Source organism: Hoplias malabaricus, chromosome X2 (genome assembly GCF_029633855.1).
Source record: "Hoplias malabaricus isolate fHopMal1 chromosome X2, fHopMal1.hap1, whole genome shotgun sequence".
Taxonomy (NCBI): Eukaryota; Metazoa; Chordata; class Actinopteri; order Characiformes; family Erythrinidae; genus Hoplias; species Hoplias malabaricus.
The window spans coordinates 44131312-44145907 of NC_089819.1; the positions used below are offsets into that span (position 1 = coordinate 44131312).

Genomic DNA, 14596 nt, shown 5'->3' on the forward strand with positions numbered 1-14596 from the left:
TGATAGTGCATATTTGAGGTTTTCCTGCTAGTCTCTAACAAAGTAAGGAAGAGAGGTTGCCCCAACAGTTAAATATAATTTTTGTAATGTCTTGAGTGTTTTCAAACTTTATTACATTAACCTTTTTTACAACTTTCTTTTCAGAAAGCTTGCTTTGTGTTTTTCAAAGAAATTTGCAGGGGGAGCCACACTTCCCAAGTTCAATGCTGCAGTATGGATACATCTTTTGCTTCTCATGGTCTGGTTAATCTTACATCGGTTTCTTTGTTTGATTTGCATTTTTTTGGGACTATTTCCTTTTTTCAGTATTGTCTTTAGCAGGCTTCTTGATAGCTACATTTTTTTGACATTTCATCAAATGTAATCAAAATAGACTCAATCTCTAGGCAAAAGTTAGCATAACAGTTATAACAAATATGGTTTAAAAATAGAGTATTCGACTACTGTACATTCTCATTCATAGATAGAAGCATAGAGGCAAACTACTCCGTCATGTCTCTCTATCTCTCAATCTGTTTACTTGCTTGTTTCTCATGTGTGCGGAGGCATCTTAATTGGCCTGGTTTTACACTAGTCTGGTTCCACTGCATTTCTGTTCAACATTACTGATCAGACTTTCCCCTTTGGGAGCCGGCTGCTGCTATTGTTGCATGTTTGTTAGGCGCAAGTGCCAGAAAAACCTGTTCTCAATGGGTGCCTGGGCCTATTTTTTATTCATGCTGTTTGGATTCTCACTTTCACTTGGTTCCTTCTCAGTTGCACAAGTGAATGTAGATTAGGACCTTTTTTTGGAATGCACTAGTCGGGGATATCACTGCAGGAACAGAAAAGAGCTGCACGTTGTAAGGCTTTGTATATTTTATTCCGCAGTGTTAATATTCCCCTTCCGAAGGTTGCCTGCTCTTGTGCTTATTACAGAAGTAGCCTACACATACAACACAGAGTCGTTGTCATTTGTTTAGTGCATGCTGTAATAGCATATGTAATGTTGATTTATTGGTATGTTTTTAAAAACTTGATCTTCTAAATTAAAAATCTTTTCAATATTATAAACTTAAGGACTAACAAAAAATGAAACATAATTCTATAGTTACGTCTCTATGCCGTTTTTGTTTTTAATAATTTGGTTTGAGGTTGGGTAATAAGTTTTAAATTATAAGGTATTTTTAATATGAATCTTATTAGCATTTTTATTTTTAATGATGTTGTGTTTCATCACACATTTTGGACTACTTGGGCCCAATAATTTTGGGTAAGCTGTAGACCCACTGCATCCCTGATCAGATTGAAGTGGTTAATGAAGATGAATGAATGACAAAAGCATCTATTTTTGTTTTTACAGATTTTTACTACACAACTATGACTGTCATGTTATATTTATCTGATTATACCCACATGGTATTTTAATGTCATTAAAACTGAAATGTTGCTGGTGTCAAAGTACATTTATCAAAGTAATTTTTAAAAGCTCTTTATTTTTTTTATTATTTTTGATGGTCATTCAGACAGTCTGTCGTTTTATAATTTTCTGGACTATTACTGTTGTTTTATCTTTCTTCATCATTTGATATGTATTTAAATATGTTGCAAATTTTCTGCATTCGCTTGAACTAAATCAGACTTTGTTGTTGAAATTGAAATATATATTTCTATTTTTCCTTTTTCAGCTGTTGACACCTTCATGATGTGCAAATTCCACTAAATTGTGATGTGAGTCTTTCTCGCCTCTATCAACTGACGCTTTGCATCTTGACCATTGCACCACCTGCTCCTGTCACCTCTCCCCCGGCCAGCGATGCAGCCATGAGCTCAGCCCTGTGGAGCCAGGAGAAGCCAGTGGGTGGCTTTCGTGATGACTGGCGATTCTACATGGTGGTGAAGGAATGTGTGGTGGAGAAGCCCCCTCAGAAGACGCTGCGCATCCCCCGTGGCAGCCTTGGCCAGGCCTGCCAGGAGCGCAACAGCCTGGGCCGCCCGCTGCCCCCCAGTAAGGGCAAGCGTAGCCTGAGAATCCTAGACCAAACCAATGTGGTGGCAAGCGTGGACGAGCGAGACGTGCTGGAGCTAGACGAGAAGCTGGCTGAGCTGCTTTTTCCCATCACCAACTGTGAGGAGCGCTATGGCCTGCTGTGCAACAAGCCCCGTCTGGACAGAGCACGCGAGATTGACTGTGGCTCCAAAGTGCGCGTTCAGCTGCGATCTGGTGACGAGCCGCTGCCAGGTGTGGTCAGATTCAAAGGACCCCTGCTGCCTGACAGAGCTCTGGCTGGAATATGGTTTGGCGTGGAGCTGCTGGTGAGCAATGAGTCTTGTGGGGTTTTTCAGGGTGAATACTAGGGCAGGGTGAGATAATAATTAATGAATAATTGAGGCCTGGTCTATGAGTTATAAATACCTCTTTGAGAATTATAGTTGCACAAATACATTATAATTTGCATTGAGTTCATTGTGAGTTTTTTTTTTCTTTTCATTTTTTATGTACATTTTATCAGCCCTTATATTGTCATATTGTTTGAAATCAAAGTACTGAATTTTACAAAAAAAATCACCTAGCCCTAGTGAATAAAGGGGTAAAGAGTTCATACATTTGTGAATGTAACAAACAAGATTATTTGGTATTTACCTTTAGCTGGTGACTGTGTAAGGCAATATTATGAGTAATTTTTGAATCCTGATTGTTTTCATCATGGTTTTGCATTGACCATTTCCCGTATGTTGTGGAGTGTTATTGTGAAGCAGGATTACTTCACTTGAAAGAACCTGCTGCACAGTTTAGTGCATTTATGCTGTAATGCGCCAGAGAGTTTAGTAATTGGATTAACTAATAAAATAAATTTGAGCTGTTAACACACCAAAGTATGCCCAAGTACACAATGCAGCTGTAGTTCAGTGAGCAAGTGAGAGTGAAATACCTGTTTAAAGCCAGTAAACACTAATAGGATTGCCATTTCCTATCCTTTTTCCATGTCATAGATATGGAGAAACAAGCATCAAAAGGGACATACATAGAAATTTCTGCATATTTAAGTCAGGAAGATGTAAACAAATTTACTCTGGTCATCAGTTGATGCTCAGAGTCATGATTGTTCCCAGGATGGATGATGTGCACTGCATACCCAAAGAGCTTAAAGGAACTCTATGTTAGCATTTTTGTTGAATTTAAATTCCAGTTTCTAAATCCACAGACCTGTAATAGGGAGAAGAGTACCTTTCTCTCTACTCCGGCCTCCGGCCTCAGTGTGGGTGGCTTGTTTTCAAGATAGGGCTGTAAAAAAAATTACCTTCTGCTAGGGCTGGGCAATCAATCGTAATCGACATTCAGAACTTCTAATCGACATAATCTTGTCTGTATCAATTATTTTTGTTATGTTATGTCCCCACTGTGTGTTCATGTACTGTCCCTTTAAAACTATGCTACCAAGCTGTAGTCACGTGATTCTGCCCCCATCTGCCACATAGAAGCAACCTAAACGCTGGGGCTGACCAAGAGACTCGAGCAGCTCGTACAAAAGAAAGACACAGCGCCTGTGGTTTGGACGTGCTGTGTTTTGACTATAATTAAGACAACACTGAACAAAAAAAAAAAAGTCAAAAGTAAACACTGAGAAAAGTTTCAGCGACCAAAGCACCATCACACACCAAATATAAACAGTGCTCAAAAAACAAGATAGGAACAAGCTCTCAGCAACATTAGAAAAAACATCCCATATTTAATACTAGAGCACATTTACAGTACAAGACTCGTCACTGAAATTTGAGGGTCTAAAATACAAAAACAAAATAATTGTTCATATTCGTAATTGTGGGCGGCACGGTGGTGCAGCAGGTAGTGTCGCAGTCACACCTTCTACTCTGTGCCAGGGACCTTTTCGATTCGGGTTCGATTCCCACTCCGGGTCACTGTCTGTGAAGAATTTGGTGTGTTCTCCCCGTGTCTGCGTGGGTTTCCTCAGGGTGCTCCGGTTTCCGCCCACAGTCCAAAAACACACGTTGATAGGTGGATTGGAGACTCAAAGTGTCTGTACCTGTGAGTGTGTGTGTTGCCCTGTGAAGGACTGGCACCCCCTCCAGGGTGTATTCCCGCCTTGCGCCCGATGATTCCAGGTAGGCTCTGGACCCACCACGACCCTGAACTGGATAAGCGGTTACAGATAATGAATGAATGAATGAATTGATCGTAATTGTGGTAAAATGTACAATTAATTGTAATATTGATTTGCACTCGTGGCCCAGCACTATGCTCTGCAATTCTAGGGGTAGCTCAGGAGCAAAAAATACCACATTTTACATAGTGTTCTTTTAATATTTCTAAAAGCAAACTTGCAGGAATGTATTACCTGAAAGGATGTGAATATGTTTGTTGCTTGATGCATTGAATTAAAGCTGTTTGTGTCATTCAACCCCTGGGTCCTTACACCAGCAATGGGTTTTAAATGTGTATTGTGTTATGAACAACTTGTTAATACCCAAATCTAATGACATCTATAATGGTAGAAATAGTAAATGTAGGTATTGCTCATGTGTCAGTACTGTGATAGTTGGGGTTGTGAGCATGAGCAGAATGGAGGGTGTGCCCCAACACAATAGTGCATTTGTCTCCTCCACTGGGGGTTGGTGGAGTGGGTTCAGGACACGCTGTATCCAGCCTGCTCCCCTGTGTCTCTGTGTGGAAGCTCCGCTGGAATCCCAGGCCACAGCACAACATGTACCATTGTTGTTATGACAGGAGTTTAGTGTTGTTTGGGGCCTAATGTAGCCTCTATATGGAGCTTGCAGTGTTACTGTGTTTCCACTCAGCTGCTTCAGGATAGAATGAGGGAAGGAAGTGTGCTTTGTCAAAATTTTATAGATCCTCTGTATTTGCTTATACATTTCTGTAGACTTCTGTAGACTCTGCAGTACTATAGTGTATTGTATATTCAGTTTAGTAAAATCCTTATTAGAGTTTTTAATTGTTTGGCTTACCATGTGTTTAAATAGTCCTCACATTTATGTTGTTTTTAATACTAGATTAAGCTGTGTTGAGTGTGACCATAGAAAGTCTTTGACAGGCCTACCTAATTATCAGACACAGTCTGTTTCTTGTCTCTAAACTGAATTTGGAAAAACAACCAGCCTAAATATTCAGTAAAATCAGTGGGGGACCAGTTATATGCCCTTATCGTTAATAAATAATCTGTCATATTTGTACTCAGAATACTCACTAATATTATTTATGATGTGTCCCTACTGGATGACATCATTTAAAAGGAAAATGTCACTCTAGTCCTGGAAGTCCTCAGTACATTACTGCTGCACTTCTAAATAGTGATTGTTAGGTGTTAGAAATGGAAAACAGTGAAGTCAACACTTTTAAATTCATTTGTTCTTCATTCATATGCCTATTAGAAGCTTCAAATAATAAAAGAAAATAATTTTGCAAGCTTTGAAGAATAACTACACCCTAAGACCTTTTTCCATTAACAGTCAGATCGTATTGTTTTGTAATAATAAAATATACCAGTATTGCCTAAAATGAGTCTAATCGTCCCAATTCTTTATTGGTAATATAATTGTTTTATAAATTATGACAGAACAAGATAAATTATGCATAGGTTTTCTTACTTTTGTGGCAAATAAGCACAAGTTGATAAAGTTTTTTTTTATTGTATTCATTTATTTTTATTTGTTTTTATTAATGAATTACCTTCATTTAATTTAATTTTTTTAAGCAAATTCAAGCCCTAACAGTGAAATGAACTACCAACCAATTAAGGATTCTTTACCTTTGATCTAAGATTGTGTCACAACTTTTCAAAATCACTATGTGTGGTTGAAATTTTGCATTCCCACATTACCATCATTCAGCTTTTATATACCATAAAGGAATATTATAATAGCAAACAACAAAGAGAGAAACTGGGAGAACTGGTGACAAATTCCTTTGCTTAGACTGCAGGTTACACTCCTCATGTTTGGAAATGTTTTTAAAGAATTTGTCAGTTTTTTTTGTATCCGTGTGACATGTAAAGATATTAATTTAAATACTATTATTATTGGCCTCTTTAATATTTGAGTGTTATTCTTATATTTCTAAAAATATTTTAGTAAAACTTTAAATTAAAAATTAGCAAACATATTTGTTTTTTACAATGTTAGTATGTCATGTTTCCCATCTATTGAAGATAGTTCCATCTATTAAAACTCTAAAAATTCTCTGTTCCATATTTGGAAATAATTTCTACAATAAACTCACTAAGGCTTCTACACCACTGCAATCATTCACACCTATTTCTGTGAATGTGTAGTTAATCCTTGCCTCCCTCTGTCACTACACTGCAGTTTGAATATATCATGTGCTGTAGTGTCCTTAGGTTTGTGCTGCAAGAACCCTTGGCTCTCTGAGCATGTGCTTAGGAGGCTGTTTTGAAACAAGTTTAAATACTCTTTAAATGGATGAGATTGTGCATAAATGATCCTAACACTGATGTGCGATGTCTTGTGGGACCTTATTAAACTACACATTTCAGAGTTATGCACTTTGTCTTACTCTGTGTCTGTTTCTTTTTGTATCTCCTAATTCTCTTGCTCTCTGTCTGTCTCTCAGGAGGAAGGTCGTGGTCAGGGTTTCACTGAGGGTTCGTATCAAGGCCAGCAGTTGTTTCGGTGTGAGGATGAGTGCGGAGTCTTTGTCGCACTCGATAAACTCGAGCTTTGGGAGGATGAGGATCTGGAGGTGGATCATGTGACCCTAGTGGATAATGACACAGAAGTAGAAGGAGACTTCCTGCCGCTGGAGATTAACTCTCGCGTACTGGTGCAGACCCGGGAAGGACCCGAACGTGGGACTGTCATCTTTTGTGATCTGTTGCCTGGAAATGAGACACTGGGTCATTACGTTGGTGTTGATATGGTAATTGTTTTCAGAGTAATTTTACTGCAGTCCCAGGATATAAATACAATTAAAATGCACATATATGTATAACATCTTTGATTTTGCACTTATAAAAGCATATATTCTCTATGTACAAGCTAAGAAAGGTTTTAAGAAATAAATACATAGGAAAACGGTATTCAGACACAATAATCAAAAAAGGAACCACAATAAATTGTCCATGTACTTACAACCCCAGTTTCACTGAAGTTGGGACGTTGTGTAAAGCATAAATCAAAACAGAATACGATGATTTGCAAATCCTTTTCAACCTGTATTCAATAGAACACACTACAAAGACAAGATGTTTAATGTTCAAATGCATAAACTTTATTTTTTTATTTGCAAATTTTCAATCATTTTGAATATTTGGCCTTCTAATCAGTTTCAGGTGACTTGATCTCCTGCATTAGACTTTATCTGAATAATTTTACATTACGGAACAGAGACATCTAGTGCAGTGTAATGACTGTACCTCACATAGCTATTGAGAACAGTGTATGTTAAATGTTTTTTTCTTCAGCTCTTGCCCTCCGTGCTTTGCTATTGCATTGGCTGTCGGCTAACGTCCCACTCGCTGTCGGCCCAAGACAAAAAGAGCAGTCATGCTTTAGAGAGCGTGGATGGAAGGATGAAAGGATGGAGGGATGAGAGGGGAGGGGATACAGAGAGAAAGAGAGAGAGAGAGGGAGAGAGAGAGAGAGAATGACCAGCACTGTGGCCAACTGCCAAACACTTGGACAAGACAGCACCATTGCACGCACACACTCTGCCAGACCCAGCCCTTCAGCTGCAACTTGATCTATGCACAAAGCCTCCAGGACAGAGCCGAGACACTTTCTTTGAGTTTAGTAGGATTATGAAGCATAGAATGCATTATTTCAGAACCAAAGGATAGGATTATTTAATAAATATTTGGTGTATAGTGGACAGAGCAGAGACACTGGGGAGAGTGTTTTGAGTCTAGTTCAACTTGCAGTTGCGATTAATTAGGGAGCTAGAATGTTGTGGAATATGGATGGTGCATCTTGTGCTGCATTGTGGTGTTCATATGGATACTATGTACTTTGTTATAAAGATGTGTGTTGATTCCTTCTGAGAAATTAGTATAAAAATAAATGGTGTTTAAGCTACAATTTTTTTAAATTTGAGGTTTGGAGTAGGACTGTAGAAATACTAGTTTAAAAAATAAAACAAAATGGGGAAAATGTATCAAAATTTAGCAGTTAGAAGGGCACTGTGAGTTTGTATTCAGGGGTCTGAAATAATGGTGGTTGAGCAGTAAGTATAGGTTGTGTGAGATGAGCTAGGCCAACATCAGTAATAGGGTGCTGTACGTCTCGCCCTCAGGACAATCCTATCGGAGACTGGGACGGCGTGATTGACGGGAAGCTGCTTTGTAATTTCGCCAGCCTTGAGCATACCCGTCTCGTGCCCATCTGTGACGTCATGCCAGGTGAGTGCTTACTATTTTATCTGAATGTTTGGCCTGAACAGATCATTTTGCAAGTATGGAATTGAGGTGGTTTGTGTGTGTGTGTGTGTGTGTGCTTTGTGTTCTTAGTCAAGGAAAGCCACACAAGTTTCAAACAGATTATTTATGATTGCTCTTTGTGGTTGGAGTTTAGAGCACCTAAACATAATTTTTCCCCATGTGAATACATGTATGAGAGCAGGGTTGGTGGGTTGCCTTAGAGAGGTAAAAAAAATCAGAGAGTGAATTTATTTTTCGCTGTGTTCCCTTTAATCTTGTTTCTTATGTAATTTTGGTCTTTCAAGAAAAGGGATATGTATTGGAGAGGGTTGGTCTTTGGGGTAAACCATTTTTCAGTGAAAAATCAAATTTACTCAAATTCCAATTATCCTAGTTGCAGTGGATCAGCCAAGACATATTTGGCATTCAAAATTGCTTCTATGTTATGCCGTATACACACTACACAACTTGCAAAGTTGTCAGATTTCTGTAGCTTTCACACTAAACAACTTTCAGACTTTTTGCCTTCCACACTATGTGACTAATCAGTGACACTGGGTCATGAGCTACACAATCTTTCACCAGGAGGAACCTTCACTGATACAAGGAAAACGTGTAAGAAATACAATGCTACGCTTGAGACAGGTCTATTTTTCTTCCAAAACACCCAGAAATGAGCAGCACAAATTGTTTTTGCATGGATTTACAGCAGAATTACATGTAAGAAAAGAGTAAAGTATATGGATGATAAATTGGATAAGCAAAGGCAGGCAGCATGGATTTTCTGTTCTGCAGAGAGAGTTTGCGGTAAATAAATTTTTTTTTTTTTGCAATGAAGCTGCCTGCTTGTATTACTGAAAAGCCTGTGTGTATTCACATTTATTCTGACAGAAACTTTATTACAGTTCAACAAAACAACATTCCTTCAGCACCAGGGTGCAACACAGAACACGAGTGCAAAAATAAAATGCAGTACTCATGAAAGGAATTAAAGTATCTACAGAATGGGACCAGCAGGCACAGCACAGACTGTAGAGCTCTCCTCCTGTGGCTTTCCCTCAGCCTGTGTCTCACTTTCTCATTGGAAATATCTCAGTCTCAACATCTATCACACTAGTGGAGTTAGAGTCACCAACAAGTCCAGGCAGGGCTGTCACTAGAGATTAATGATTGGGGGGGGGGGTAAGATTTATCCAGGTCAGTATGGGATAATTGCCTCATAGCAGCAAATTTCGTTGACGAGGCACAGATTAAGCAAAGCCACAAGGAGCTAAGTTAACATTAGTTCTATCTAAAGCAGAGCTGTAGTTCCCAGTGTTTCAGCTCTGACCTGCTGCTCTCAGCGCCGCCGTAAAACAGACTGCTGTAGGAAGGACTGTGACTCCATTGGCTGCACAGTGAATGATGGACAGCTCTGGCTGCTGATTGGCTAAATAAAGGTGACGACCAATGAAAAGTGTGTTCTCTGTTTAGGAGCCTGTTTAGGGCCATTTGGGGTGGGGGGTGGGGGGTACAGTCTTACGACGCCCATGAGTCCAGGTATCGTACCCGCTTGATATTTGTAGGGCATTTTTCAGTCATTGGCCATTGAATGATGAGCTCTTGGATCAGATCTTTCAGTGATTAACACGCAAGCAAACTTCTACAACAGTTAATGCAAATCAGATAACGAAGTGTCAAATTGAAGAAAGACATACAGATTTGCACGTATGACTTTGAGAAAGATGTGATGTTCTGTTGAGCATGGTGCCTGTTTCCTTTGTAGGGAGACATTGCAAGGTTGTTTTTCAAGACCAGAATTAGACCAACTCTTTCAGCAAATGCAGTATACCTAAACATTGCAGGGGCTTGCAACACGAGCCCTGTTTTATTATCAGTATGGCCCATTCAAACGATCCAAAATACATGTTTCAACTAGACACTCTTAAAGGAAACAAGCAAAGTATCATGCAGGGGTTTTAACACTCAGTGTTAGGTGGGGTGAGAGATAACATGACATGTTATTGGTTGATGTCAGTTTTTTTAATTTATTTTTTTAACCTGTCCTTCTAGTAGTACACACTGTGCTTCTCTTTAGTAGTGAACAGGTCCCGCAAATGAAGCCATTTACAGAGAGTCATAGAAAATTTGTGGCCCTACACTAATTAACATTTGTGAACTTTTTAGTGATTGTTTTTAAAGGACTGTTAAAAGCCTTAATTTGGCTTGATATTCATGTCGTTGCACTCAAAGATTATGTGGAAAAGTCATTTATTTAGTTTGACATAGTATACCTGATGCAATAATTGGTGCTTAATATGGTCAGACAACATGATCAGAGTGTGTGACAAAATTCTCATACTGACGTTGCCTTAGTAGAATATGAAGAAGCAGTGACTTTTGGTATGTGTTTTTGTTTGGCGGGGCTAGAGACGTGCGTGTGCGTGTGTGTGTGCTGACAGGCTGCAAACAGAAGAGCTTTTGTCTGAAAAGCTTGTTTTCAAAAGTGTAGTGTTTGCAGCTTCAGTGTTGTCCATTCCCTGTTTCTGCTGATTGATTTGTTGTTTTTTTGTGTCCGGACATATAGGTGCAAGGAATATTTTATGTAACACTATGTTCTGAATGTGTTAATGTTAGAAATGCATTGCTCTTTCAATGAAGATCCCAGGATAGAGTTTAAGGCCATTGTTAATATAGAAAATTGCAGATAATAATTAAAAAAATAAAAGAATTCTCATTAAACATTTCAGGTATGTTTTATATTTAAAGAAAATAATATAATTCATGGCTAAATGTCTTGAGATATTGAGCTTACATTACTAAACTGTAATATATGATTATGTAATAAATTATGTATTATTAAAAATAAATTATTTTAAATTAAATTAAGTATTATTAAAAGGTTTGAACTATTGAACGATGGTACTCTTAATTTGGACTGTAATTAGTTATGGAATTTTATAAAATTCTGAAAATTTAGAGACCAGAAAAATATATAAATAGTCTATTATGTAGACAGTGCAAATTTATTTGCTCAGAATAACATTTATAATAAATATAAATGATATGAATGCAATAAGTAATGGTTTCTACCAGTGTAACCAAAGCTCCTCACACGGTAGAACAGATTTACTGTGTTATCAGCAGGTTTGATTAAATGATATCAAGTATGCTGGTGATGGACTCTGAACAATGTTTATTTACTTTGTATTTTTATGATTACCAATACAGACATAATTATTACCAAATAAGCAGCTTTAAATAATGTGCCATGGTGCTTAAGAATTCAACACAGTGTATTGTTTGTCTGCTGTTCTCAATTCGTTATTGTGTGTGTGTGTGTGTGTGTGTGTGTGTGTGTGTGTGTGTGTGTGTGTGTGTGTGTGTGTGTGTGTGTGTGTGTGTGTGTGTGTGTGTGTGTGTGTGTGTGTGTGTGTGTGTGTGTTTTATATTGTTGTTTCTCAGAATACTCCATGCAGGACCCGAGGCTGTCCAAATCCAGCTTTACTTCTAGAGGGAATAGTGACAAGTCTGGCAGCCAGGGCAAACCAAAGAGTAAAGGTACCACAGCCTACTACTTCTTTAGCTTTTGTAGGGTATGATTTTAAGTGTGAATTACACGCTGTGTCTAGTCTGTTTTTTTATTAGACAAAAACAAAGAAAATGAACCCAACCTGACACTGGTTTCAAATTGAAAACAACAAAAATTTAGTGAAAATTGCAAGTAAACACACGATTTCTAAATTACTTTCATGTTGTAAATTAATGTCTGCATAACTGTCTGTCTCAAAAACAATACTGAATTAACACAACAAAATAATTCCTGCAGTCTCATTTCTTTTGTAGTGTTTTATATCAATGCTATTCAAGCGTATAACTCATCCAACTCATCCATTCTCTGAAAAACAGATTTTACCACACAGTGGTCATTGATCTATACCTGAAGCTGTATATCTAATTTGTGATACTGTGCTAATGAGATTAAATTAAGCGTTACTTTTTTGCAAGCTTTATAAAATACTTAAAAGTATAAACAGGCTTTAATAAGGTCACTACAAATATTTTAGGTATGTGATATACTTCATTTCCATGTTCATAGAAAATTAGTCATTCAAAGAAACGTTTCTGAAACCATATTAGCATATCTGTTTAAGATACTAGTTTCATTTCAAGGAGGGTTTTTTTATGGTAGCTAAATCTGTTCATCTAAAATATGCTGTAGGTTATGAAAAAACAAAACTGACATTCATTATTTGCCAAATTTTTATTTATTTATTTAACATTATACTTAAATATTGCCTTTCTAATAACTAATTACTGCTGCTTGGTTGAACTCTAACTTTAAAAAGAATGCAAATATTTATACAGCCTAAATGTGCAGCTGTGCAGTTTCTTTAATTGGTGCTTATTTTATGTAAATGGTACTTTGAAATGCAAACTCAGAGCTGAAGAATCTCTTTATTTTGAGTATCTACCTGATCTACCTACTTGTCAACAGTGCCACCTGGATGTACTTGTGCTCTGTTGGGGGTTTTGGGGGTTTCTTATTGTCAAGTTTTGCTGAAACCTCTTTTTTCTTTTCAGCAAGCATGAGCTGATATGGATATAATGAGCTGCCTGTGCACAGCATGTCCACCATGCAGCAGTCGCTTTCTCTCTCTCCTCTCTTGCATCCCTCCTCTCTCTCTCTCTCTCTCTCTCTCTCTCTCTCTCTCTCTCTCTCTCTCTCTCTCTCTCTCTCTCTTCCTCTCACCTGTCTTTCTCTACCCTATCTCTCTAGTTTTCATTTACTTTAGTCTTTTCTTTCTGATATAATATCTGTGTTATTCTTTCAGAAGTAAATCTAATATAGTTTTGATTAAATCTGTGTTTAATATGTTTAAGAGCTTTGACATCTGTGTCCTGATACCTAATTATGCAGTGCAACCCATTTCACTCACTGATGTCAGATACAACCAAAATATTTGTTATGCTGTATAATTACATATGTATTTGTTTATTTGTTTATTTATTTATTTTCTTCAGTTGTTCAGTCAGTAATGTCCATATTATGGTTTGTTTGGTTATGGCAATACTGCACACCTTAAATTATTTTACTCAGAATGGTAAATGATGTGTGTGCAGTGGAAAAAAAAACAGATAAACATGTCAAAAGTGGAAACTGTGTTGTGAATGGCATAATGTGGAAAAAAAGGAAATAAAGGCATAAAGGAAAAAATATATATATATATATGACATGACATTGGTTGCTTCTTTAGTTTTTCATTGGAGCTGCAAGGTTAAGTAGGACACTTATAACCACTAATTAGCATTCTGCACAGTGCATAGCAAGCTTGTTTCAAGACATGTCAAATTGTTTATTAATGAAATTGAACTTCTAACACTATGATGAACAGACAAAGTTACAGCTTTTTTAGGTATGGGACAGACTTTTGTTCATTTTTATACAAATGTGTTGTGACATACTGTTTCTGAAACCACAGGCAAAACTATTTGACATTACTTAATCACTCAGACTTAAAATTCTTGTTTTTCCACTGGAGTGGGACCTTAAGGATACATTTGTATTCATTTAAGGATGTTGTTTAAATAATGTGAATTAGTAATGGAAGCTTCAATTAGTTTTTTTATGTTGCATCCTGTGATTTTTAAAATTACAAGAGCAGCAATTTCTATTCCTGCCTGTTTTATCAACAATGTTAATTTTTAAAGAAGTTGTAACAATGAGACTTTTAACGCAGTAAAGCACAATTCTCAGTTGGCTGAAGATGAATTTGACCAATCAGAAGCAACCAAACACATGTGCTGTAACATCACAAAAAATGGCAATACATAAATGTATACAAAATAATCACATTTATGAATGATAGTCGCAATATTGGTCTAAATCATTGCAGTTTGATATTTTCCCGAAATAGGTCAGCCCTACATTAGCCTTTTAGCTCCAGTGCAAAAGTAAAAAAACAAAACAAAACAAAAACAGTCATTTGTTGCAAAGGGAAAATTCTATGATGTTCATTTTTTGCCAACTCTTTAAATTCAAAACATATAATTTCCCACAAACTTGTGTGTCCTTTTCAATGTGTTATTTAGCATTAGGTCTTCAGGCTGCCAGCAGGAGCAAGTCTGAGTTTTATTATACGCTAAATGGCAGCTCTGTTGATCATCCAGCCCAGTCCAAATCCAAAAGCACATGGTACATAGATGAAGGTAATCAGTAACCAAGGGGT

At 37.4% G+C, this 14596-nt stretch overlaps 1 protein-coding gene across 2 annotated transcripts in view; it reads left to right on the forward strand.

Moving 5' to 3' along the window:
- LOC136676481 (ubiquitin carboxyl-terminal hydrolase CYLD-like) overlaps positions 1–14596 on the forward strand; it is a 30464-nt gene that overhangs the window by 3601 nt on the left and 12267 nt on the right. Inside the window, exons 2-6 of one of the 2 annotated variants that reach the window (XM_066653542.1) lie at positions 1668–2295; positions 6587–6892; positions 8264–8369; positions 11832–11927; positions 14460–14576. In XM_066653542.1, coding sequence (XP_066509639.1) covers positions 1804–2295; positions 6587–6892; positions 8264–8369; positions 11832–11927; positions 14460–14576 — 1117 coding nt within the window. In that variant the 5' untranslated portion in view covers positions 1668–1803. The remainder of the gene's footprint in view (positions 1–1667; positions 2296–6586; positions 6893–8263; positions 8370–11831; positions 11928–14459; positions 14577–14596) is intronic. The other variant, XM_066653543.1, reaches the window with a different exon arrangement.